General features: G+C 40.4%; 1 protein-coding gene and 1 long non-coding RNA gene across 3 annotated transcripts in view; one reads left to right on the plus strand and one right to left on the minus strand.

The window, feature by feature from the left end:
* Positions 1 to 1,868: 1,868 nt before the first annotated feature.
* On the plus strand, positions 1,869 to 3,890 carry LOC118767537. The gene is made up of 2 exons (XR_005003456.1): positions 1,869 to 3,287; positions 3,503 to 3,890. It is a non-coding gene; the product is annotated as an uncharacterized LOC118767537 (long non-coding RNA).
* An 8,649-nt stretch (positions 3,891 to 12,539) lies between these two features.
* LOC115223184 (WD repeat-containing protein 11) overlaps positions 12,540 to 25,801 on the minus strand; it is a 47,482-nt gene continuing 34,220 nt past the window's right edge. For both annotated transcript variants that reach the window (XM_029793628.2, XM_029793627.2), the window contains 8 exons: positions 23,745 to 23,829; positions 21,769 to 21,963; positions 19,692 to 19,858; positions 19,071 to 19,165; positions 16,610 to 16,707; positions 15,702 to 15,776; positions 14,912 to 15,056; positions 12,540 to 13,170 (listed from right to left, as the gene is read on the minus strand). In XM_029793628.2, the coding sequence (XP_029649488.1) occupies positions 13,028 to 13,170; positions 14,912 to 15,056; positions 15,702 to 15,776; positions 16,610 to 16,707; positions 19,071 to 19,165; positions 19,692 to 19,858; positions 21,769 to 21,963; positions 23,745 to 23,829 (1,003 nt within the window). In that variant the 3' untranslated portion in view covers positions 12,540 to 13,027. The remainder of the gene's footprint in view (positions 13,171 to 14,911; positions 15,057 to 15,701; positions 15,777 to 16,609; positions 16,708 to 19,070; positions 19,166 to 19,691; positions 19,859 to 21,768; positions 21,964 to 23,744; positions 23,830 to 25,801) is intronic.

The following is a 25,801-nucleotide window of genomic DNA, read 5'->3' on the forward strand; positions in this document are numbered from 1 at the left end:
TCCCTAGTGTGTACTATACACGAGGTTAAAAATGAAAATTATTTTCTAAGCAATGTCTGAGTCTCTATTTGCTGTCCGGCAATGTTTATTCAGATGCATTTTGTGATGTTGGGCGCGAAAATACCTTAAGCTAAGCCTGAAAGCTATGAAGTCATAAAAGAATCATCCATAATTTGCAGTAAGCAACATTTATTAAACATTATTACTGTTATTTCTTTATTTTCTGCATACAAAATGCACAAAAAAAGCTTCACGTTTGCATTATGTTATATATACAATAATAATAAAGGACGTTACCGTATACAGTTTTACAAACCAAGGACATTATATAGACCTCCTTGACTCAAGTTAGAGAAGGGGTGTGTATTATACACAAGATTTAGGTTTTTCAGAGGTACAGCCCCCTAAAAATCCCCTGCGTATTATACTCAAGGGCAGACTATACTCGAGGATTTATGGTATATAATTGTATGTTTGACAAGATAAGGGTATGTTTACTCAAGTATATAACTAAATGCATGTTTGACCAAATAGAGACTTGTTTGTTTAAATATATAACTGTAGGAATTATTTATAAAATATGGGTTTGTTTGTCCAAATATATAACTAAAAGAATGTTTATATATATATTTATGAATGCGTGTGTGTGTGTGTGTGTGTGTATTTTGTATACTTACAGACAATAATAAATTTCCTCATAAGAAGCATGCATTCATAGCAAAATCTAAGGCTTCAGTTGCATGCATGAAATACTTATATTAGCCAACTCTCCATATAATAAACAATGGTAAAAGTATATTCCTGACCAAAACCAAAAGTCCAAAAGTAAAATGGATTTAATACTAACACTACAACAAGAATAACAACTTTCTCTTTAAGAGCAGCACATGTGTTTAAAAAGGTTAAACGAAAGCGCTCGTACACTAAAAAGACAAATTCTTCCCCAAAAAGGTTAGTGACATTCTTATAAAAAATGTCATTATATAATTACACTTCAAAACTCTATTAAGCAATTCTCATAGACTTTCATATATGTACGTGTGTATTGTGTGTGTGTATATATATATATATATATATATGTATATATGTATATATGTAGATATATATATATATATGTATATGTATAGGGAGAGTTTACGAAAAAAACAAAAGACAAAGACTGGTGGTGTACGAAACAAACAGATGTATTAGTATAACGCTCAGGAATAGAAAAAAGTCTTTTACGTTTCGAGCCTACGCTCTTCTACAGAAAGGGACACAGAAAAAACAAGGAGAGATGCTTAGTGGTATTTCATGCCTTTATGTTCTGAGTTCAAATTCCGCTGGGGTTGACTTTATCTTTTTATCCTTTTGTAATTGATGAAATATGTACCAGTTGAGTACTGGGGTCAAAGTAATTGCCTATCCTCTTCCCCCAAATTTTAACCCTTATTCCTATAGTAGAAAGGATTATTATTATTATCGTCTTTTTTTATTAAGACAGTTGAAATGCCAGTACATTATTCCCTTGAATGCTTGATATTTATCATACAAGTTTTTATTTTTTGTTTGTCTTTTCTGTTATTGTCTTTGTTTTCCTCCAGAAAGCTGTGAACCATCCAATATTATATTTATTATATAAATAAGAAACTCCCATGTTTCCAAAGGTGAATTATTCAAACCCCAAAGAATTCCTCTTAACACATGGCTATCATGCTCCCCCACTACTTCTGCTCGTGATCAGAGATGCATGTATCGTCAGCCACTAAGGGACATGCTCAACTGGTTACGGTCAAACAACTGACAAGCAGAATATTTGCTGTAGACCATCTTTTATACCAAGACAAAACAATGTACATGATAACACTTCCAATCAGTTAAGATCAGAAGCCATGAGAGCCACTGCCTGGTACTGCATTATCATTATCATTATTATTATTATTGTTATTTACTACTACTACTACTACTACTACTACTACTACTACTACTACTACTACTACTTCTACTACTACTGTTACAGTTACAGAGCTTTAAATTTTGAGTTTTTCAAATTCTACCAGAGTCCCAGAGCCTATAGAATATAGAGTGAATGGAGTTAATTCAATGAAGGATACACTCCTTCACTTCCTATTTGTGAATTTCTAGCACAGTTTCAATCGGATATCCATATCAACACAGTTGCATTGATAAAGAAAACACATGTCACCCCTGTTTGTGTTGTATTTACCTCATACCCTCCACATATGAACATAATTAAATAAAGTCTAACCATATGTAATGTAATGAACCAAATAAAATTTCTTATCAATTCAAGTTTACTCCCATAAAAAAAAAAAAAGAAGACAAACAAATTCCTGCTCCTGATAATTCTTGCCAAAAGCAAAAAACAAACAAATCCAAAATTCCAATTGATTACAAACTGAATGTGAGTCAGGTGTGGGCGTTTTGGGGGAAGTAACAACTCTGGACATGTTATTAGACTTCTTCAGCAAAGTATGGTCTTACATGTACTTATCAGACCTTGGAATCACTAAGATAATATATAACTCTTGAGTGAGATAAATATTCATTGATCAGGTCATTTAAAATGATATCATTTGAAAATTTCCCTTAAAAAGAAAAAGACAAAAATGTTATCAAATGGTAGTTAACATGTTTAATTTTGTTATATTTCGGGATGGTCGTTTTCATTTTTTTCTCATTTTTTTTTGTCAAATAAACACACGCACTCTACATTCATTCTTCACTTGTTTATTACTGTTCTTATTTGATCTTAAGTCCATTGTCTGGAAATCTTTCAGCACACATTTGTGACCTCTTCAGCAACCCTTTCCATCCATGTGTATCCTCCTGCTCCACTTAGTTCATTCTCTCAAAAATACAAAAAGAAAAAAACGACCGTCCTGAAACATAACAAGTTCTGTTTCAACAGACAGTTTCACATCGGGAATCTTGCGACACAAATTCATAAATGTAACATATTTAATGTAATCTACCAAATAAAAGGTTGATTAAGAAAGAAATGTCTGTTGTAGCATTAATGTGTCAGAGTGTTTGGAGATAACAAGTCTTCATACAACAGAGAACATTCGATGTGAATACCATTATTAACATTGTTTCAATGCCAAATATTTATTTCAGCTTGTATGAAAATTATTGTTATGGATATGTTTTTACAAGATTTCTTTAAAAGATTATTTGATAAACAATTTATGTTTTAATATGGTCAATCGTATATAAATAGTAATTGATTTAAAAAAAACTTTGGCTGTTTTTATCACTTGGTTGTAGACTTGATCTATCAGCTGGTTTAACCCTTTCGTTCTGTTGAGATGCTCTGTGTTTCTTTCAGTTACTTTAAATATAACAAAGAATTTACTAAAATAACTTCGTTATCATTCCGCTAGTGTTAGGAACATAAATTGTGACTAAGGTTTGCTGGGAGATTTTAATTCAAAACTTATAAAAACAAGACATTTGTACTCAGAGCCAGATCCAGTTCCAGCTGAGTTGGTAGCGAAAGGCTTAACACAACCAGATCATACTCAGATGCCATTTATAGGGTCCATTCTTTTGTGCTTGAAAGATAAACTTAATCTGTTGCCCCATTTAACATCACTTTATTGAAGCAGCCCCACTCTGTTGCAAGCAGGACTCCATTCTAAGAATAAATCATGGTCCCATCTTCTTGTTCTTCCTACCCACCATTGAGACCCAACAAACGTCACATGACTACTTCCCTTCCTCCTCCTCTGACAAACATATAAGGAATAAGTGTCGATATTATTTCATTTTTTTAAAAAATTCATTGTATTGTATATATATCAGATCCTTCCATGGTGACCTATTATAGAATTTATAGTATTTTCTATGCAACAAAATTCCTTGAAATAAAAATGATGCTGCTGTAATGCCCTGTTGTCTTCATTATTTACATTATTTATTCATTATCAACCTCCTCCTCCTCATCATCATCATCATCACCACCACCACCACCATCATCATCATCATCATCAACATTTAACGTCTATTTTCCATGCTAGCACGGGTTGGACGGTTTGACCGGGGTCTGGGAAGCCAGGTGGCTGCACCAGGCTCCAGTCTGGCAGTGTTTCTACAGCTGGATGCCCTTCCTAAAACCAACCACTCCGTGAGTGTAGTGGGTGCTTTTTACGTGCCACCGGCACAGCTGCCAGGGAGTCTGGCATCGGCCACGATCGGTTGGTGCTTTTAATATGCCACCAGCATGGAAACCAACCAAGGCAGCGCTGGCATCGGCCACGTTCGGATGGTGCTTTTTATGTGCCACCGGCACAGGTATCACAACTTCTATTTCCTTTGATATTTATTTCGATGTTCATGTACTTGACTGAACATCAAAATAAATATCATCAATATTATTTACATAATATTTTAATATTCAAGCAGACATTGGTCAGGTAATATTACAAAATATTTGCCTAACAGTGCGCAAGCATGACTGTAGAAGGAAGTTCACTTCCCAAGCCCATGGTTCAACATCCAGTCTCACTGTGTGACACTTGCGCAAGTGTCTTCTACAATAGCCTCAGGCTAACTAAAGGAGTGGCTGTGTGGTAAGTAGCTTGCTTACCAACCACATGGTTCCGGGTTCAGTCCAGTCTCACTGTGTGACACTTGCGCAAGTGTCTTCTACAATAGCCTCAGGCTAACTAAAGGAGTGGCTGTGTGGTAAGTAGCTTGCTTACCACCACATGGTTCCGGGTTCAGTCCAGTCTCACTGTGTGACACTTGCGCAAGTGTCTTCTACAATAGCCTCAGGCTAACTAAAGGAGTGGCTGTGTGGTAAGTAGCTTGCTTACCAACCACATGGTTCCGGGTTCAGTCCAGTCTCACTGTGTGACACTTGCGCAAGTGTCTTCTACAATAGCCTCAGGCTAACTAAAGGAGTGGCTGTGTGGTAAGTAGCTTGCTTACCAACCACATGGTTCCGGGTTCAGTCCAGTCTCACTGTGTGACACTTGCGCAAGTGTCTTCTACAATAGCCTCAGGCTAACTAAAGGAGTGGCTGTGTGGTAAGTAGCTTGCTTACCAACCACATGGTTCCGGGTTCAGTCCAGTCTCACTGTGTGACACTTGCGCAAGTGTCTTCTACAATAGCCTCAGGCTAACTAAAGGAGTGGCTGTGTGGTAAGTAGCTTGCTTACCAACCACATGGTTCCGGGTTCAGTCCAGTCTCACTGTGTGACACTTGCGCAAGTGTCTTCTACAATAGCCTCAGGCTAACTAAAGGAGTGGCTGTGTGGTAAGTAGCTGCTTACCAACCACATGGTTCGGGTTCAGTCCAGTCTCACTGTGTGACACTTGCGCAAGTGTCTTCTATAATAGCCTCAGGCTAACTAAAGGAGTGGCTGTGTGGTAAGTAGCTTGCTTACCAACCACATGGTTCCGGGTTCAGTCCAGTCTCACTGTGTGACACTTGCGCAAGTGTCTTCTATAATAGCCTCAGGCTAACTAAAGGAGTGGCTGTGTGGTAAGTAGCTTGCTTACCAACCACATGGTTCCGGGTTCAGTCCAGTCTCACTGTGTGACACTTGCGCAAGTGTCTTCTATAATAGCCTCAGGCTAACTAAAGGAGTGGCTGTGTGGTAAGTAGCTTGCTTACCAACCACATGGTCCGGGTTCAGTCCAGTCTCACTGTGTGACACTTGCGCAAGTGTCTTCTACAATAGCCTCAGGCTAACTAAAGGAGTGGCTGTGTGGTAAGTAGCTTGCTTACCAACCACATGGTTCCGGGTTCAGTCCAGTCTCACTGTGTGTGACACTTGCGCAAGTGTCTTCTATAATAGCCTCAGGCTAACTAAAGGAGTGGCTGTGTGGTAAGTAGCTTGCTTACCAACCACATGGTTCCGGGTTCAGTCCAGTCTCACTGTGTGACACTTGCGCAAGTGTCTTCTATAATAGCCTCAGGCTAACTAAAGGAGTGGCTGTGTGGTAAGTAGCTTGCTTACCAACCACATGGTTCCGGGTTCAGTCCAGTCTCACTGTGTGACACTTGCGCAAGTGTCTTCTATAATAGCCTCAGGCTAACTAAAGGAGTGGCTGTGTGGTAAGTAGCTTGCTTACCAACCACATGGTTCCGGGTTCAGTCCAGTCTCACTGTGTGACACTTGCGCAAGTGTCTTCTACAATAGCCTCAGGCTAACTAAAGGAGTGGCTGTGTGGTAAGTAGCTTGCTTACCAACCACATGGTTCCGGGTTCAGTCCAGTCTCACTGTGTGACACTTGCGCAAGTGTCTTCTATAATAGCCTCAGGCTAACTAAAGGAGTGGCTGTGTGGTAAGTAGCTTGCTTACCAACCACATGGTTCCGGGTTCAGTCCAGTCTCACTGTGTGACACTTGCGCAAGTGTCTTCTACAATAGCCTCAGGCTAACTAAAGGAGTGGCTGTGTGGTAAGTAGCTTGCTTACCAACACATGGTTCCGGGTTCAGTCCAGTCTCACTGTGTGACACTTGCGCAAGTGTCTTCTATAATAGCCTCAGGCTAACTAAAGGAGTGGCTGTGTGGTAAGTAGCTTGCTTACCAACCACATGGTTCCGGGTTCAGTCCAGTCTCACTGTGTGACACTTGCGCAAGTGTCTTCTACAATAGCCTCAGGCTAACTAAAGGAGTGGCTGTGTGGTAAGTAGCTTGCTTACCAACCACATGGTTCCGGGTTCAGTCCAGTCTCACTGTGTGACACTTGCGCAAGTGTCTTCTATAATAGCCTCAGGCTAACTAAAGGAGTGGCTGTGTGGTAGTAGCTTGCTTACCAACCACATGGTTCCGGGTTCAGTCCAGTCTCACTGTGTGACACTTGCGCAAGTGTTCTATAATAGCCTCAGGCTAACTAAAGAGTGGCTGTGTGGTAAGTAGCTTGCTTACCACCACATGGTTCCGGGTTCAGTCCAGTCTCACTGTGTGACACTTGCGCAAGTGTCTTCTACAATAGCCTCAGGCTAACTAAAGGAGTGGCTGTGTGGTAAGTAGCTTGCTTACCAACCACATGTTCCGGGTTCAGTCCAGTCTCACTGTGTGACACTTGCGCAAGTGTCTTCTATAATAGCCTCAGGCTAACTAAAGGAGTGGCTGTGTGGTAAGTAGCTTGCTTACCAACCACATGGTTCCGGGTTCAGTCCAGTCTCACTGTGTGACACTTGCGCAAGTGTCTTCTATATAGCCTCAGGCTAACTAAAGGAGTGGCTGTGTGGTAAGTAGCTTGCTTACCAACCACATGGTTCCGGGTTCAGTCCAGTCTCACTGTGTGACACTTGCGCAAGTGTCTTCTATAATAGCCTCAGGCTAACTAAAGGAGTGGCTGTGTGGTAAGTAGCTTGCTTACCAACCACATGGTTCCGGGTTCAGTCCAGTCTCACTGTGTGACACTTGCGCAAGTGTCTTCTACAATAGCCTCAGGCTAACTAAAGGAGTGGCTGTGTGGTAAGTAGCTTGCTTACCAACCACATGGTTCCGGGTTCAGTCCAGTCTCACTGTGTGACACTTGCGCAAGTGTCTTCTATAATAGCCTCAGGCTAACTAAAGGAGTGCTGTGTGGTAAGTAGCTTGCTTACCAACCACATGTTCCGGGTTCAGTCCAGTCTCACTGTGTGACACTTGCGCAAGTGTCTTCTACAATAGCCTCAGGCTAACTAAAGGAGTGGCTGTGTGGTAAGTAGCTTGCTTACCAACCACATGGTTCCGGGTTCAGTCCAGTCTCACTGTGTGACACTTGCGCAAGTGTCTTCTATAATAGCCTCAGGCTAACTAAAGGAGTGGCTGTGTGGTAAGTAGCTTGCTTACCAACCACATGGTTCCGGGTTCAGTCCAGTCTCACTGTGTGACACTTGCGCAAGTGTCTTCTACAATAGCCTCAGGCTAACTAAAGGAGTGGCTGTGTGTGGTAAGTAGCTTGCTTACCAACCACATGGTTCCGGGTTCAGTCCAGTCTCACTGTGTGACACTTGCGCAAGTGTCTTCTATAATAGCCTCAGGCTAACTAAAGGAGTGGCTGTGTGTAAGTAGCTTGCTTACCAACCACATGGTTCCGGGTTCAGTCCAGTCTCACTGTGTGACACTTGCGCAAGTGTCTTCTACAATAGCCTCAGGCTAACTAAAGGAGTGGCTGTGTGGTAAGTAGCTTGCTTACCAACCACATGGTTCGGGTTCAGTCCAGTCTCACTGTGTGTGACACTTGCGCAGTGTGTCTTCTACAATAGCCTCAGGCTAACTAAAGGAGTGGCTGTGTGGAAGTAGCTTGCTTACCAACCACATGGTCCGGGTTCAGTCCAGTCTCACTGTGTGACACTTGCGCAAGTGTCTTCTATAATAGCCTCAGGCTAACTAAAGGAGTGGCTGTGTGGTAAGTAGCTTGCTTACCAACCACATGGTTCCGGGTTCAGTCCAGTCTCACTGTGTGACACTTGCGCAAGTGTCTTCTACAATAGCCTCAGGCTAACTAAAGGAGTGGCTGTGTGGTAAGTAGCTTGCTTACCAACCACATGGTTCCGGGTTCAGTCCAGTCTCACTGTGTGACACTTGCGCAAGTGTCTTCTACAATAGCCTCAGGCTAACTAAAGGAGTGGCTGTGTGGTAAGTAGCTTGCTTACCAACCACATGGTTCCGGGTTCAGTCCAGTCTCACTGTGTGACACTTGCGCAAGTGTCTTCTATAATAGCCTCAGGCTAACTAAAGGAGTGGCTGTGTGGTAAGTAGCTTGCTTACCAACCACATGGTTCCGGGTTCAGTCCAGTCTCACTGTGTGACACTTGCGCAAGTGTCTTCTACAATAGCCTCAGGCTAACTAAAGGAGTGGCTGTGTGGTAAGTAGCTTGCTTACCAACCACATGGTTCCGGGTTCAGTCCAGTCTCACTGTGTGACACTTGCGCAAGTGTCTTCTATAATAGCCTCAGGCTAACTAAAGGAGTGGCTGTGTGGTAAGTAGCTTGCTTACCAACCACATGGTTCCGGGTTCAGTCCAGTCTCACTGTGTGACACTTGCGCAAGTGTCTTCTACAATAGCCTCAGGCTAACTAAAGGAGTGGCTGTGTGGTATGTAGCTTGCTTACCAACCACATGGTTCCGGGTTCAGTCCAGTCTCACTGTGTGACACTTGCGCAAGTGTCTTCTACAATAGCCTCAGGCTAACTAAAGGAGTGGCTGTGTGGTAAGTAGCTTGCTTACCAACCACATGGTTCCGGGTTCAGTCCAGTCTCACTGTGTGACACTTGCGCAAGTGTCTTCTACAATAGCCTCAGGCTAACTAAAGGAGTGGCTGTGTGGTAAGTAGCTTGCTTACCAACCACATGGTTCCGGGTTCAGTCCAGTCTCACTGTGTGACACTTGCGCAAGTGTCTTCTATAATAGCCTCAGGCTAACTAAAGGAGTGGCTGTGTGGTATGTAGCTTGCTTACCAACCACATGGTTCCGGGTTCAGTCCAGTCTCACTGTGTGACACTTGCGCAAGTGTCTTCTATAATAGCCTCAGGCTAACTAAAGGAGTGGCTGTGTGGTAAGTAGCTTGCTTACCAACCACATGGTTCCGGGTTCAGTCCAGTCTCACTGTGTGACACTTTGGCAAGTGTTTTCTACAATAGCTTCAAGTTAACTAAAGCCTTGTGATGTGATGGCCTGGATCAACTTCCAACTGTTCTTTCATTTCATGACATGCATTTAGTCATGATGAAATATATATATATATGCATGTGTGTGTGTGAGTATATGTATACATATACATATACATATATACACACACACACTTGCTTGAGTTGTCTAAGAGACCATAAGTCAGAGAGAAGATGCACTCATATAACTGTAGTAGAGTAGGTGTATTGTCTGAATTTTATAGTGTTTTGTATCCATCACAGCTGGTCTTACCAATGTGTTTCACGTAAACTTATATCCTGGAGCGTTCGGCAACAAACCAATTCTGCAAGATACGCTCGTCAGAGTAAACCAATATGGCAGGGGGAAAATGGTGACTGCTCTCCACTGCCAGAAGTGGATTAACACAACCAGTTGGCATTTGCTGTGAAAAGGTGATGAAATGTAAAAAGGTTCCAGGCAAGTCTGCTATGAGTTATGTCCCTTTGTTAAGTCCGTCGTGACACTGGCAAAAAAAAACAGTTTTGAAGTGGGATAAGATTGTATTAAAAGTGTATGGTTTCTCTGCTGAGGAGGGTGTGTGTGAGGTGTGTGGTGTATGTAGGTGGGATGTGTGGTGTGTGCAGTGGTGCTAAATGTCTACATTTTTCTGGGGGTGTCAAATGCATAGACTTATCCACTCTTTCCCCACTTCAAATTTTTTTTTTTGCTAGTATCACTACGGACTTAACCAAGGGACATAACTCATAGCGGACTTGCCTGGAACCTTTTTTTCATTCCATCACCTTTTCACAGCAAACGCTGACTGGTTGTGTTAATCCCCCTTTTTGGCAGTGAAGAACATTCACCATTTTCCCCTTCCATACCAGCCAACTCTGACGAGCATATCTTGCATAACTGGTTTGTCGCCTAACACTCCAGGATATAAGTTTATGTGAAACAGATTGCTAAGACCAGCTATGATGGATATGGAAAAACTATAAATTCAGACAATATATATATATATACAATAAAAATGGTAAATCATTTTTCAGTGGTTTTTCATATAACCAACAATTATTTACCGGTAAATTTCGGTATGTAAATATGACAAATTCATCGTCAGGAACTTTTGTAAAGTTCAGTATATAGTAAAAATAATTAAAAGGGCAAGCAACAGGCTGCTTTAACGCATACCGAAGGAATTAGAAATGGCAGTCAAAGACTGTTTTTTTCCATTTTCTATAAGTGATATATATATATATATAGGGCCTCTAATTTTCCTAATAAGTTCGAAAGACCTATATATATATATACTGACCGGGGGATCATATATCTGAGAAAGAAGCACACTCTAAAGTATAGATCAGGAATGTATTTACATGCAGTTAGATATGTCTGGCCATTGAGTGACCAATGGTTTCACATCCATAAAATGTTAAGCTTCATGGATGGCTCAATCAGACTCAAGTGGTGGAGGGCATATAAACCATCTTCCAACCGTCAGGTACCTCCAGTTTGAAGAGGGGTTATATGTCCTCCACCATTTAAGTCTGATGGGTCATCCATGAAGCTAAGTGCCCTATGGATGTGAAACCATTGATCACTCTTTGGCCAGACATATATTTAACCCTTTCGTTACCGTATTTATTTTGAGATGCTCTGTGTTTCTTTCAATTACTTTAATTATAACAAAGAATTTAGTAAAATAACTTAGTTATCATTCAGCTAGTGTTAGGAACATAAATTGTGACTAAGGTTTGGTGAAAGATTTTAATTCAAAACTTATGAAAACAAGACCTTTGTACTGCAGAGCCAGATCCGGTTTGGTAATGAAAGGGTTAAACATTTTCCAGCTTCACTTTGTGGATCATTGCATCATTCATCGCTTGAAGATTCACTTGCACAGTCACCCCCAAAAGTGGTTTAAACACCCAGTTTTCTGGTATATAATGGCAAAATAATGTGACAGTGAGAAGTCTGATTGTCAAGATAAAGTTATTCATTTAAAAAGGACTTCAATTCTGTTGTCAAGAAAAGTTATGGAGCAAAAAACATGTTTGGCTCACAGCTAATATACATATGTATATGCATTTTCTTTCTTTATATTTTAATCCATAATTCATTTAGTGCCTATAACTTTTTCACTGGTTTCAGGGGTTCTTTGAAGGTAATAGACACAGCCCCTTCTTCCTGACAAACCATAATATAAAAAAAAAAGAGTGATGCCTTTTGGGAAAACAAGTTTAAGAATGAGTTGATGATAGCAACTCTACACAGTCGCTTGCTCTGCTAAATAGGAACCATATACTCCTTCGAAAAACATCTCATCTTAAAAAGGAAAGCAGGAAGAAAGGGAGAAAGAAAAAAAAGGAAGAATGAGAAAGAAAAAGGAAGGAAAGAAAGAAAGAATTAGATTACCCAAAGCCCAAAGGAAAAGTCTTTTAAAATCTTGCTGTTCCACAAAAGGATGAAAAGATGCGGAAACAGTTTCATAAATCAAATGGTTACAAATAAATAAAGAGATAAGTAAGTGGCTGTGTGGTAAGTAGCTTGCTTACCAACCACATGGTTCTGGGTTCAGTCCCACTGCGTGGCACCTTGGGCAAGTGTCTTCTACTATAGCCTCAAGGCTGACCAAAGCCTTGTGAGTGGATTTGGTAGATGGAAGCTGAAAGAAGCCTGTTGTATATATGTATATATATATGTGTGTGTGTGTTGTGTGTCAGCGTTTGTCCTCCCAACATCGCATGACAACCGATGCTGGTGTGCTTATGTCTCTGTAACTTAGCGGTTCGGCAAAAGAGACTGATAGAATAAGTATTAGGCTTACAAAGAATAAGTCCATAGAGTCGATTTGCTCGACTAAAAGCGGTGCTCCAGCATGGCCACAGCCAAATGACTGAAACAGGTAAAAGAGTAAAAAGAGTAAAAAAACAAACAACAAATTTCGCGGATGGCTGTACAAAATATTTTATTATATAACAGAAGATCACAGGTAGATTACTGAACAAATTGCATTTTGAGCATGATGCTAAAACACTTTATAATTATAATAAACTTATTAACAAGCGGCACAATAAAAATTAACATTTAGATTTAGAATGTTCTGCTGTGGCCCTCATCCACATCTTTCCTATCTTCTGATTACTCAACCTTGTTTTCCTTTCATTCTCTAAAAATTTATAGATTTATTTATTATGTTTTTTTCCATTCATTTGAGTCAGGGAAACGAGTAAGGGTTATTTATAAAATTTTAATTACTATTAAACTTTGATAGCTAAACATAATGGAAATTGTTTGCATATTTTTTGTTAAAGATCCAATGGAAACCCTGATGGTTCAATTTTTACTTTTTCAGGGACCTGCGTCATTCAGTAAGACCAGAAGAACCTCAGTAATTTCTGTCAAGTCTTGCTTTGCATTGTTCCGACCCAACCCTGACCCTTTAACTGAATAATATGTTCACTTCTTTCAGCAGTTGTTCTCCTTTTTCTCCAGCCATTTGACCATAATACAGAGCCGCTTGTTTCATACCGATGTTTATAAGATACCGGCTGAATGCAAGGAATATAGCTTCAATCAATGGTGCTGAAAAATTTTGTTAAAGAAAAATTTAACTTCAAAAAGAATTTTTTAAAATCTTTATGAAACTTTATGAAAATGAAATTTAAAATTATGAATTGGCAGACACACATCTCATACCCAAAACTTTAGTGATGATGGACTGAACTGAACCGTAACTAATCTGTACATCCTCTGATAACTCACGGGTGGTGATTCAACAATTTCCCCTCAGAGCTGCACGCACATCTCTGATGTTATTCTCAGTTCTCCTGGTTGCGTGTCTCCCAGAATGTTCATCATTATCAACATTTTTTCAGCTCATACACTCTCTCCATACGCTTTCTGCAACTTTACGTTGGCCTCTGAGAAGATACGGCCAAGCTTTTGGCAAAATTCGATGCTGATTCATGGTCAATGCAATGACCACAAGCTACACACCTTCCTTCCAAGCACTGCTGTAAACCACAGAAGTGAGCTAGACTGTTAAAACTTAGTGCACATGCACTACAGAGAGGTCAAGGTCAATCTGTGCCAAGTGGCTTCAATCTGCGTGCTTTAGCTTCGTTACTATGGCAACAGTCTGGATACTTATTGATCAGACTACGTATATATATTTCTCTACTGCCCACAAGGGGCTAAACACAGAAGGGACACAAGGACAGACAAACGGATTAAGTCGATTACATCGACCCCAGTGCGATACTGGTACTTTATTTATCGACTCCGAATGGATGAAAGGCAAAGTCGACCTCGGCGGAATTTGAACTCAGAACGTAATGGCAGACGAAATACCGCAAAGCATTTCGCCCGGCGTGCTAACGTGTCTGCCAGACCACATATATCAGTATACAAATATATGCATATAAGTATTTCTGTTTGCAATACATGGACATTTGAATTTACAAATAAGAGGAGACTACATCATCATCATCATCATCATCATCATTATTATTATTATCATTATTTAACGTCCATTTTCCATGCTAGCATAGGTTGGGCAGTTTCACCAGAGCTGGCAAGTTGCACCAAGTTCCAATTGTGCATTTTGGCTTAGCTTCTATGATTCTATGATGCCTTTCCTAATGCCAACCGTTTTACAGAGTGTACTGGGTGGGTACTTTTTATAAGGCACCAACACAAGTGGTTTTTATGTGGTATATGTATATAGCACAGGCATTACTGAATGGTTGTGAACATAGCCGCACGCCCTTGCCTGCACCGGGTTAAACAAGTATCAGAATCTGGCATTTGCTAAAACAGTATCTGTTGTTTACTCACAAGGACAATGACATTACTGCCATGGCCACCACCACCACCATCACCACCACCTTGGCTAATGACAATTTAATTTATATAAAATGAGTTACATCATCATCATCATCATCATCATTTAACGTCCGCTTTCCATGCTAGCATGGGTTGGACGGTTCAACTGGGGTCTGTGAAGCTGGAAGGCTGCACCAGGCCCAGTCAGATCTGGCAGTGTTTCTACGGCTGGATGCCCTTCCTAACGCCAACCACTCCGTGAGTGTAGTGGGTGCTTTTTACGTGCCACCCGCACAGATGCCAGACAGAGCTGGCAAACGGCCATGAACGGATGGTACTTTTACGTGCCACCGGCACGGGGGCCAGGTGAGGCTGGCAACAGACACAAACGGATGGTGTTTTTATGTGCCACCGGCACGGGGGCCAGGCGAGGCTGGCAAAGTAAAACAAAGGAAGGAAAGAAAAAAATTATAAGGAAGCTGATTGTTGTAAAGGATACCATTCTCTTCTGATTTCTCAATGACACCAAATTCCATACATGCCTCTATAAACCTGGCTGCCCTGTCAAAGTATCTCATGCCATACAACATTTCAGAGACACGGAGGAACTGGCCAAGCGACAGCATAGCAAGGATTGCTCTGCTCTGAAAAACAAAACAAGAAAGAAAATCAGTGGAACAGAGAAAATAGCCATCACATCTCCAACATTATATTACCCCCACCCCCCACATCACCTCTACCACTAGCAAATCACCATCGAACCCCATCACCACCTCACCCTCCACCACCAAATCAACTTCATCCAAGCCAATGGTAACCTGACATGCTGGAAATAGAAGATAAATTTCCAGAAAATTACATCTTAATTTCTGAAGGAAAAAAAGAAAGGATTCTATAGTTCTCGACATCCCTTAAAAGTCACAACTTTTGCTATTACGATAAATCTGCTCACTCAGGACTGGACCTGGGATTAAACATCGACAACAGCCATCATATTTCTCATCTCCTCAGTTCATTTAGCCATGGGTAATAGGTGTGTGTGTGTGTTTGTCTGTTCCGCAACCACCACTCGACAACCAGGGTTGGTGTGTTTACGTCCCTTTAGCTTAGTGGTTCAGCAAAAGAGACTGATAGTATAAGTACTAGTACTTTTAAAAAATAAATACCGGGGTTAATTCAGTCAACCTGAATTCTTCAAGGTGCTGCCCCAGCGTGGCCATAGTCCAACGACTAAAACAAGTTAGAAAAAATAAAAAAGATAAAACGATAAAACAAAAGGTTTCCCTTACTTTTTGGCCCTGCTGAGACAAATGGTCGGCCCACCTCTTCACAACTTCACTGTATTCGCAATAGTTGAGGGTTGCCTGGGTTCAAACAAAGAAAGAAGATTAAAAACAGCAGCAACAACACAATCAGAATGTAAAATATAAATTGATCCAATCTCCCAACCACATTTCAATGATTCCATTCCATTTACAAGGCACAGGTGTGGATGGGTGGCAGGAAGCTTGCTTCCCAACAACATGGTTCTGAGTTCAGTCCCACTGCATGGCACTTTGAGTACCTATTTTCTACTTGTCAGTGGATTTGGTAGACAGAAACTGAAAGAAGCTCATCGTATATCATCTTCTTATGGCCGGGTTCCAACCTGGGCCACAGCAACAAAATCTACCCATCACACCTCCCAGTCCAACCTCACTGCTTTCAGGTCCTGGATACATTCCAGGCCAGCATCTGCAATCAAGTTGATGATGTGTGACAATGTTTTCTCTCCCTACATCATGAAGCAGACTCCACAAGCCTAATTTGGTCTGGATGTCTGCTACACAAGGATGCGATGAATGACCCTAAATGTGAAATGGCAGCAACATATGACAAACAAATGTCTTTAAGGAGACTGGCTGAAAGTTGGCAAGAAGATCAGGCAAAGACAGCTGTGACTCTATGGTCAGAACTGGCCTCTCATACCTACTCTACAATGTCTTTCTAAAATTAAACAATCTCATCATCAGAGTCTTGAAGCTACGAGATAATGCGTGATTAATTCAAAACAATGTTAATAAATAAGCATTACATTTGAAAGAGTAATCTAAATGCTAAAGGGATATAATAAAAAAAAGGGATGGCCATGGTTGGAATGCTGGTGATCAGAGTTGACCTGTGACTGAATAAAAAAGCATATAAACATAAAAGATACCTTGGCTAACCACACTGCTTCATCCCAGTGACCATAGGTCTGCAAATAACGGCAGGCATCAAGACCTTTGTCTATTAAACACAGCAGTTGGATTCCCTCTGCAAAATAACAACAGGCAATTAATTCCAAATAAAATCTGTATTTTGTTGATTGGTTTTAAGATAAGGAAATAAGGAAGAGACTTGTTGTTGTTGTTGTCACTCACTTTTTTTTTTAAGGACTCACGCCATTAGCCTCAAAGAATAATCTCTAATTCGAGCCTACTCTAAGCTACTAAGAGTGCGTGTGGAAACTTGAAGATCCACCCACCACACGCGATAGACTGGCGGTTGCACGGGTGCGAAAGCTACGTTGTTATCCTCATTCCGTAAATGGAGAGCTGAACCATCCTGTGGTACAGAGGATTCGCAATCTAGACTAGGGTCTGAAAGTTTACCACACCATAATGGGTTACACCATGGTTCCTCTGCTTGGTGGCAGAAGTAGGAAGAAAGAGTGAGAGAATGTTGTGGTGAAAGAGTAATAATCTTTCATGTAGCTTTCTTGTCAGAATCATTAAGTGCAAGTGCACCAGATCCATCCATACACATTTCTCTCCTACAACATCATAATTTTCTTGACACACTACCTTGCAATAAGCAACATGTCATGCCTCTGTTCCTCAAGCCACAAAACACTAGCAAACCTCTTCTTTCCTAATCCTCCCTTTGCTAAATAAACCTGTCACCTAACTTCTCCTCTGCCTATTCCTGGTACAATTCTCTGTGAGTCCCATTCTTCCAAACTGTCCACACTTGCCTCTTTGCTTTTGTGGCTCAGTTTACTTTCCTGTTCCACCATTCTTTCACCTTTGGTCTGGCAGGAACTTTGCACCAACCACAGATTTGGTACGCAGCCCTCAAGAGGTTTCCCCATTAGAACTTCTAGTTGACCTCTATGTTAGACATCTCTATCTCCTTCTTGTCAAATGCTTCAATTAGAACTTCCTAAATCTCTGACTGTTCAAAAGATCTTGGCTTTTGTCTCCAACTACCTTCTACTCCTAAATCTGAAGTTACTAACAATTAACCTATTTTGAACAGCTCATTCCTCACCTGGGAAGGACTTAGAATTTATGAGCATCCATCTATTTTGCTTTCTGGTAAGAATGTAGTCAATTTGTCTGTGTGGCCACCTGACTTACAGGTAACTGGCTGTTTTTCTGAAGTTAGTGTTGCCAATCAATTGCATCGCAGAAATCCAAGAACCTGATTCCTTCCTCATGTCTAGAACCAAATCCATAGCCTCCAAGCATACCATGGAAGCCACCAAGATGCTGTCCAGTATGTCCATTGAAGTCACCAGCCACAAAGATAAGGTCACTGTTGTTCATCCTTGAGCTAGTCTACAGGATCAATCCTGATTGAGGAGCAGAGGCAGAGATGACAGTTGTTGCTGTATTTCCCAAGACTAGTCTAAGCATAAGTATCCTATCTCACACTTTCACTATCTTGAGCCATTTATCTATCCACTTATCACTGGAAGTATGTCTACACCCTGCTACCCCATTACTATTGCTATCCTAGAAAATTTTATATCTGTTCTTTGCCCATGAGGATTCTAGCTGAGACTCTCCTCCAGCTTACTTCTTGCATGCAGCACATGTTTACAAACTTTTCTTCTAGTATATCAAAAATCCCACTTTTCAATGTGCCTTTATTGACTGTGGCTGCTCTAAAGATGCTGACGGAGTAGAAAGAATGAGTAGAAAGCTGGGGACAGCTTTCAGCATCTGAAAAGTAAAACGTTTTCAAGGATGTTTGCTTGTACACAAACTGCTTTTGCACACTATCAGCTACACAGATCAAATATTACTGCTCCCCTGAACCATCATTTGCCCAAGCCCTTAAATATCAAGGCTAACTAGACACAGAAAGAAAGAAAGAAGGAAAAGGCAAGGGGAAGGAAAAAAGAGAAAAGGGAGAAAGATTGTGCAAGATGGTGGTGGTGGTGGAGGAAAGGGGGTAAAAAGAGGTGTAAAGATAGTGAAAGCAGTCATATAAGTCACTGAAAAGTTGATAGAGAAAAAAAAAGATTTGCATAGGACAAGAAATTAATGTTTGAGATTTTATAATTAAGACACTACAATGCTTAAACCTTATACATTCTAAGAGAAAAGCTACGGAGAAAATGCAGAGTAAACCCTTAAGGCCATGCATACATATGAGAAAATTAATATATTCCAAAGGTTCAAAACTGCTGCTGACCACAAAATAGTTATGAATGAATGAGAAAATGGATGGATTGCAGAAATTTCAAGTGAAATTATTATATTGCATATTTATACAAATATATTTCAGTAGATATCAGATTTTACTTTTTTTTAAAAATTAAATTTTAAAAATGAAATAATCAAATTTTGATGAAATAATTGAATTTAACATTAAAACTGACTTTAAAAAATGTTCAAAATGTAACTAACCTGATAGTTTTCCATTGGCAATCAAATTAGTGGCCACCAGTTTGATGGTACTTTGACTGGCCCCTGATGACCGGATGCTGGCAACAAGACATGCTCTGCAACGGTAGAAGGTAACACAGGTATTATAAGGGTGTTTATTGTATGAGCTTAGTGTTGAGGATCAACCTAATCAACAGTGCTTTTCTCCAAACAAAGATTTGTGGTCTTGGACCAATGTTAGGAAGAAGCAGTCCGGAGACTACTTCCTAAAGAATTTGATGAAAAAAAGAAAAAAAATTTAATTAATTGTTGACATATCGGTGCAGGTGGCTGTGTGGTAAGAAGTTTGGTTTGCAACCACATGGTTCCTGGTTCAGTTTCACAGTGTGGTACCTTGAGTAAGAGTCTGCTACTATAGCCTCAGGTTGATTAAATCCTTGTGAGTGAATTTGGTAGATGGAAGCTAAAAGAAGCCCATTGTGTGTGTGTGTGTGTGTGTGTGTGTGTGTGTGTGTGTGTGTGTGTGTGTGTGTGTGTCCACTGCTTACAACTGCCAAAAATACAGGGGTCAATATGATCAACTGAAAATGCTGAAGGGCAATACCCAGCATGGCTGAAACCAGGAAAAGAGTTAACTGTTACCTTAGGCTGTCCACATAATAGTTATCGTTATCAGCTTCAGTTTCCAATAGCAACTGGACAGCCCGGTCAGTCTGTCCTAACAGCATGTAGTTCTCAGCACATTTTTTGGTATTTTCATAGGTGGCCCTCTTGCTATCATGCAGGGCAATTCGATCAAGTTGATATTTCTGGAAATAAAAAAAAAATCATTTTAAATGTATGATGTATGAGTAAAACCTGTTGGCTTTGGTCTAACCAGACCAGAGGTAACCTGGACAGAAGTAGCCAGATGTAACCAGTCCAGGTACATGTCAGAGTAGCCAGGTTAACAGTAGTCAGGCCAGAAGTAATCAGGTCGAAGTGACCGGGATGGAGTAGTGAAGCCAGAAATAGCCAAAGTAGTGAGGCCAAGGAGAAACCTTGTCAGGCCAGAGTAGCCAAGCCAGAAATAGCCAGGCAAAGAGTAACCAAGTCAACAGCCATGCAAGAGTAGCCAAACCAGAGATTGGCAGTGAATGGAACAGACTGACCACAGTGGACAAGCCACATGTAATCATAACAAAATAGCTGCGACAGAGGCAATGCAAGAAATGATTTAAGACAAATTAGTTTAATAATTTTCAAATATGATTTTTCCTTCTTTAAGAGAAGCTCCGGGAAACATTATAGAAAATAACAGATATTTCCTTTTAAAATAAAATATTCAAGTCTGTCGAAAACCTTATAAGCTCACTATGAACAGAGTATGTGGTTAAGTGAGAATGCGGTTATAACTGAGTGCAGGAAGGACAGTTTGGTTAAGAAGTTTGCATCAGAACCATGTGGCTTTGGCTTCATCCTTACTACATGGTGCCTTTGGTAAATTGTCTTCTAACAGAGACTTAAGTAGACCCAAGCACTGTGAATGAAATTATGTGGAGAGAGATTGTGTAGGAACCCATCGAATGGCGTTTCCTGGTTCTCTGGCGGCTGATGTAATTTGTCAACTGGTTCAACACCACAGCATCTGGCACTCAAATACCTTTAGCAGGGTCCACTCTAAGCATTCGGACCAAGCCTCCAGCCTGAGAATAACTATATATTTTGATATGCTGCTTCCAACTGTAGCCACCCATGGCATGAACAGGCAGGCCTGTGTTGCATGCACAACTGTTATGCCTTATAGAAATGGTTTAGAGAAGGAGTTGTGAGAAGGGAGGCTTTATCTACTATCTTCCTCACTCTATCAATCACAAAAGCCCATGCAATGGTATGTGGGGGGGGGGGTCACTCTTCCTCTTCTGACAGAGCTATAGAAATATACTGCATTAAAAACTTATGAGACAAAAGTTTCTGTTGGCAAGTGGGTCACCATCAAAATGTGAATGGATTGAAACCAAATGTAAATACAAACATGAGGTTCATAGCAAATATGAATATTGTAAGGAAACCCTCCTCTCAACATGAAATCCTCAGAAGCAACTCGTCTCAGACATTTCCATAGTTAACCCGTTAGCATTCAGATTTCTCCATGGAATGCAATTGCTTGTTTATTTCCATCATTTGGAATTAATGTTGTGTTATCTTGCAGCTTTAAGATTTCAATGATGTGACTGCTTATTTTTAGAATGACATTGTAGGGTAGGTGTGAGAGGCTGGATTGAGCTGGCCACTTTGAATGTGAAATAAGAAAGATATTTGGGCCAGATATGGTCAGTTTAAATGCAGAAAAGTTAAGCAAAATTTTCTGTAGTGGTGGTAAAAGAGATTCAAAATGTTGGCCAGTAATTATAATTGATTTCTAACACAGCTATTGAAACACAAATTTTGTTAAGACAGTGTACAACCAATTAAACTGATCCCAGTACATCACTGGTACATTATTTTGTCAAGCACTGGAAAAATAAAAGCAATGTCTACTTCACTGGAATGTAAAAGGTCATAGGGAAAGGAATTTCATTGGATGCTCTACTGATTCTGTTAATCCACTGCCCTTGCCATAAAATATGACAAACACTACGAAACACTACAAATAATCCAGAAACAACACACACACACACACGTGCATACACACACAGGTATCCACTTGAATGAAGAAAGCACCTGCATGTCAACTTACCTGAAACGTAGCGCTGTCCTGGAGGACATCATAGCATTTCTCCAAGGGTTCGTCCCTGAATTGCTGAATCAAAATGTTGTTGTTGTTTTGTTTTGGATTATCAAAGACTACCAAGTCATGGACCTCTTTGTTGTTCGGACCCAAGGGGACAAATAGATCTCCGATCATTCCCTCGGATATGCTGCGGCTAACATTCTGTATTTTAGAAAAATATTTTTACATTAATTAAACAAGTAATTGAATAGTCTGATAATCATTTGTATGCTTTTAATGACACAAGGTTTATCAGTATAGAGAAGGAGAAATGTCACTTATGAGGAGACAAGAAGAGAAGTTAGAGTAAAGTAGAAGCTGGCATGGTAACGTGTGAAGGAGTGTGTGGAGATGAACATCACTAAGACATCAGGCCTACAATCAATTTTTCTGACTTAATGTGTGTGTGTGTGTGTGTATGTATATATATATATATATATATATATATATAGTGAAGGTGCATGGCTCAGTGGTTAGAGCGTCAAACTTACGATCATGAGATATATATATATAAATACATATATACACAAATACATATATACATACATCTACATTTATACGTAGCCATACATCTATACAAAACAATAAAATGGAGGCACAGTTTAGTGGCCTAGTGGTTAAAGTGTTGGACTCATGATTGTAAGATTGTGGTTTCGATTCTTGGACTGGGTGATGTGTTGTATTCTTGAACAAAGCATTCCATTTCATGTTGCTCCAATCCATTCTTCTCACAAAAATGAGTAACCCAGTGACAGGCCAGCATCACCTCCAAGGGAAATGGCTCTGATGAAAGTAGCGTTAATTTTTTTTTCAGGTTGTTCAATCTTTCTCAATGGATCAATAGACCCATTGATCAGCAACGTACCTATAATGCCTACTGGAAACAGGTGTAAGCCACATTTGCTCTAATAATAATAAGGGATGAATATGTAATGACCTTTATTTACAGCTTGTCTTACAAATCACTTTGTGAAAAAAACCCAGTTTGACTGGAGCCCAGCCATGGATTTATAATGTAGAATGGTGAAGAACCATAACCTTTAATCCTGCCATAAGAGTACTTGGAGTACTTTGCGAATCTAAATAAATATTGTTAGCCTGTGGTGCCAACAGAGATCGTATGAAGTATTTTGCCCGGATTGATAACCCCTCACTATTAACTCTGTTACATATATATACATATATATATATATATATATATATATATATTTCAATACCAATAACCCAATGTAGAACTCAATACATGCATGTTTCAGAATGAAGTGTTTGCTGAATAACACCTTATAGCTCATGGCTCTGATGAAGCTATAAGGTGTTACTGAGGAACTCAATTAGCAGAAACAGCTGTAAGATAATGAAGTTCATTTATTTCTTTGTCATCTCTCTTTCTTTTATGCACACACACACACACACACACACACACACACATATATGAGTGGCTGTGTGGTAAGTAGCTTGCCTACCAACCACATGGTTCCGGGTTCAGTCCCACTGCGTGGCATCTTGGGCAAGTGTCTTCTGCTATAGCCTTGGGCCGACCAAAGCCTTGTGAGTGGATTTGGTAGACGGAAACTGAAAGAAGCCTGTCATATATATGTATATATATATATATGTGTATGTGTGTGTATATGTTTGTGTGTCTGTGTTTGTCCCCCTAGCATTGCTTGACAACCGATGCTGGTGTGTTTACATCCCCGTCACTTAGCGGTTTGGCAAAAGAGACCGATAGAATAAGTACTAGGCTTGCAAAGAATAAGTCCTGGGGTCGATTTGCTTGACTAAAGGCGGTGCTCCAGCATGGCCGCAGTCAAATGACTGAAACAAGTAAAAGAGTAAAAGAGTATACTTACATATTGCACAACCATATATGTAACGTTAAGTAAATATTTGAATGATGTAGAGTAAGAGATTAGTTCATCAAATAAGCCCGATTGGTAACTTACCTTACTCATGGGAGATATTTTCTCAGATCTAATATAGTGGAGTGCAACTGTCCAAAAGTGAAGTTCAGCTTCATCACCAAATAACCTTTAAATGATATATAAAACATTTTAACTTTCAAATAGTTTATACAACATATCATAAGCTGTAAATGGTTTCAATAACACAGTGGTTTTCAACCAGGGTTCTGCCAGTACAGTCCAGGGGTTCTGCAAGAAGTTACAAAACTGCTAAAATCGGCAGTAATTTTTAATTCTCCTGTGCAGATATGTGTGCATAAGACTATTAAATTATTGCACAGGGTTCCTCGAGCTAGTGGAATGTTTCCTTGGGGTTCCGCTCCAGCAAAAAGGTTGAAAAGCACTGCAATAACATGTTAAATAAGTAATTTATACAACATACTGATTTAAAATTTTGGCACAAGGCCAGCAATTTCAGGTGAGGGAGTAAATTGATTACCTCAACTGGTACTTATTTTATCAATCCCGAAATGATGAAAGACAAAGTCGACTTTGGCAGAATTTGAACTCAGAACATGAAGACGTGTGAAATGTCGCTAAGCATTTCGTCCAGTGTGCTCATGATTCTGCCACCTTGCCGTCTGTTTATACAACATTTTATATACACAGTTTGTTTATACAGCATCATTCACAATATCGTATAACGTCTGCTTCTCATGTTGGCAGGCATTGAACAGTTTGATAAAGAACTGGCAAAACCAAAACACTGCACCAAGACCCACTGTCTGCTCTGGCATGGCTTCTATGGCTGGATATTCTTCCCAATACAAAGCCTCATGTATCACAGCACACACACACACACATACCAGGACCTCATGCAGTGACTGAGACATTCGGTGGTGAGGGAAGCACTCCGTCGGTTACGACGACGAGGGTTCCGGTTGATCCGAATCAATGGAACAGCCTGCTCGTGAAATTAACGTGTAAGTGGCTGAGCACTCCACAGACACGTGTACCCTTAACGTAGTTCTCGGGGATATTCAGCGTGACACAGAGAGTGACAAGGCCGGCCCCTTGAAATACAGGTACAACAGAAACAGGAAGTAAGAGTGAGAGAAAGTTGTGGCGAAAGAGTACAGCAGGGATCACCACCATCCCCTGCCGGAGCCTCGTGGAGCTTTTGGTGTTTTTGCTCAATAAACACTCACAACGCCCGGTCTGGGAATCGAAACCGCGATCCTATGACCGCGAGTCCGCTGCCCTAACCACTGGGCCATTGCGCCTCCACGACATTTGGTGGCATACCATGCTGTGTGGACCTGTCGAGCCAAGTGAGACTGTAATTGTGGCTGATGTTAGTGTCAGGTAAATAGCATTTAAGCCGGAAGCACGTAAAAAGCACCCACTACATTCTCAGGGTGGTTGGTGTTAAGAAGGGCATCCAGCCATAGAACCCATGCCAAAGCAGATTGCAACCTGGTGCAGCTTCCTGGCTGACCAGTTCTCAGTCCAACTGTCCAACCCATGCCAGCATGGAAAATGGACATTAAATAATGATATAAAGTATTTTATTCTTTTATTAGTTTCAGTCATTTGACTGTGGCCATGCTGGAGCACAGCCTTTAGTTGAACAAATCAACCCTAGGACTTATTCTTTTGTAAGCCGAGTATTTATTCGGTTAGTCTCTTTTGATGAACTGCTAAGTTATGGGGACACATACACACACACACACACACACACACATATATATATATATATACATGGACAGTGCTGAGTTGTCAAACATTTAAACCAAATTTTCTCAAAACAACTTGTCCGACTGTCCCATAGGCCTCCCCTTTGAGAAACACTGATTTAACCTAAATTTGAGACACCATGTATTTTTCTCGCATACGTGTATTATCAATTGCAACAGCTGATGTACTTGCACGTACAAATGCATGTTCCCACGACTTTATCGATCGCATTCTCACCTGGAATTGATTTTTGTAATTTTTTCAAGACTTATACACGCTCTGATACCGTCGGTATCTACATATCAAATTTGAGCACAATTGGATGGCAGATGCCCAAGATCCTAGAAGACACACAGACGGAC

This window comes from Octopus sinensis, linkage group LG22 (assembly GCF_006345805.1).
Source record: "Octopus sinensis linkage group LG22, ASM634580v1, whole genome shotgun sequence".
NCBI classification, from domain to species: domain Eukaryota; kingdom Metazoa; phylum Mollusca; class Cephalopoda; order Octopoda; family Octopodidae; genus Octopus; species Octopus sinensis.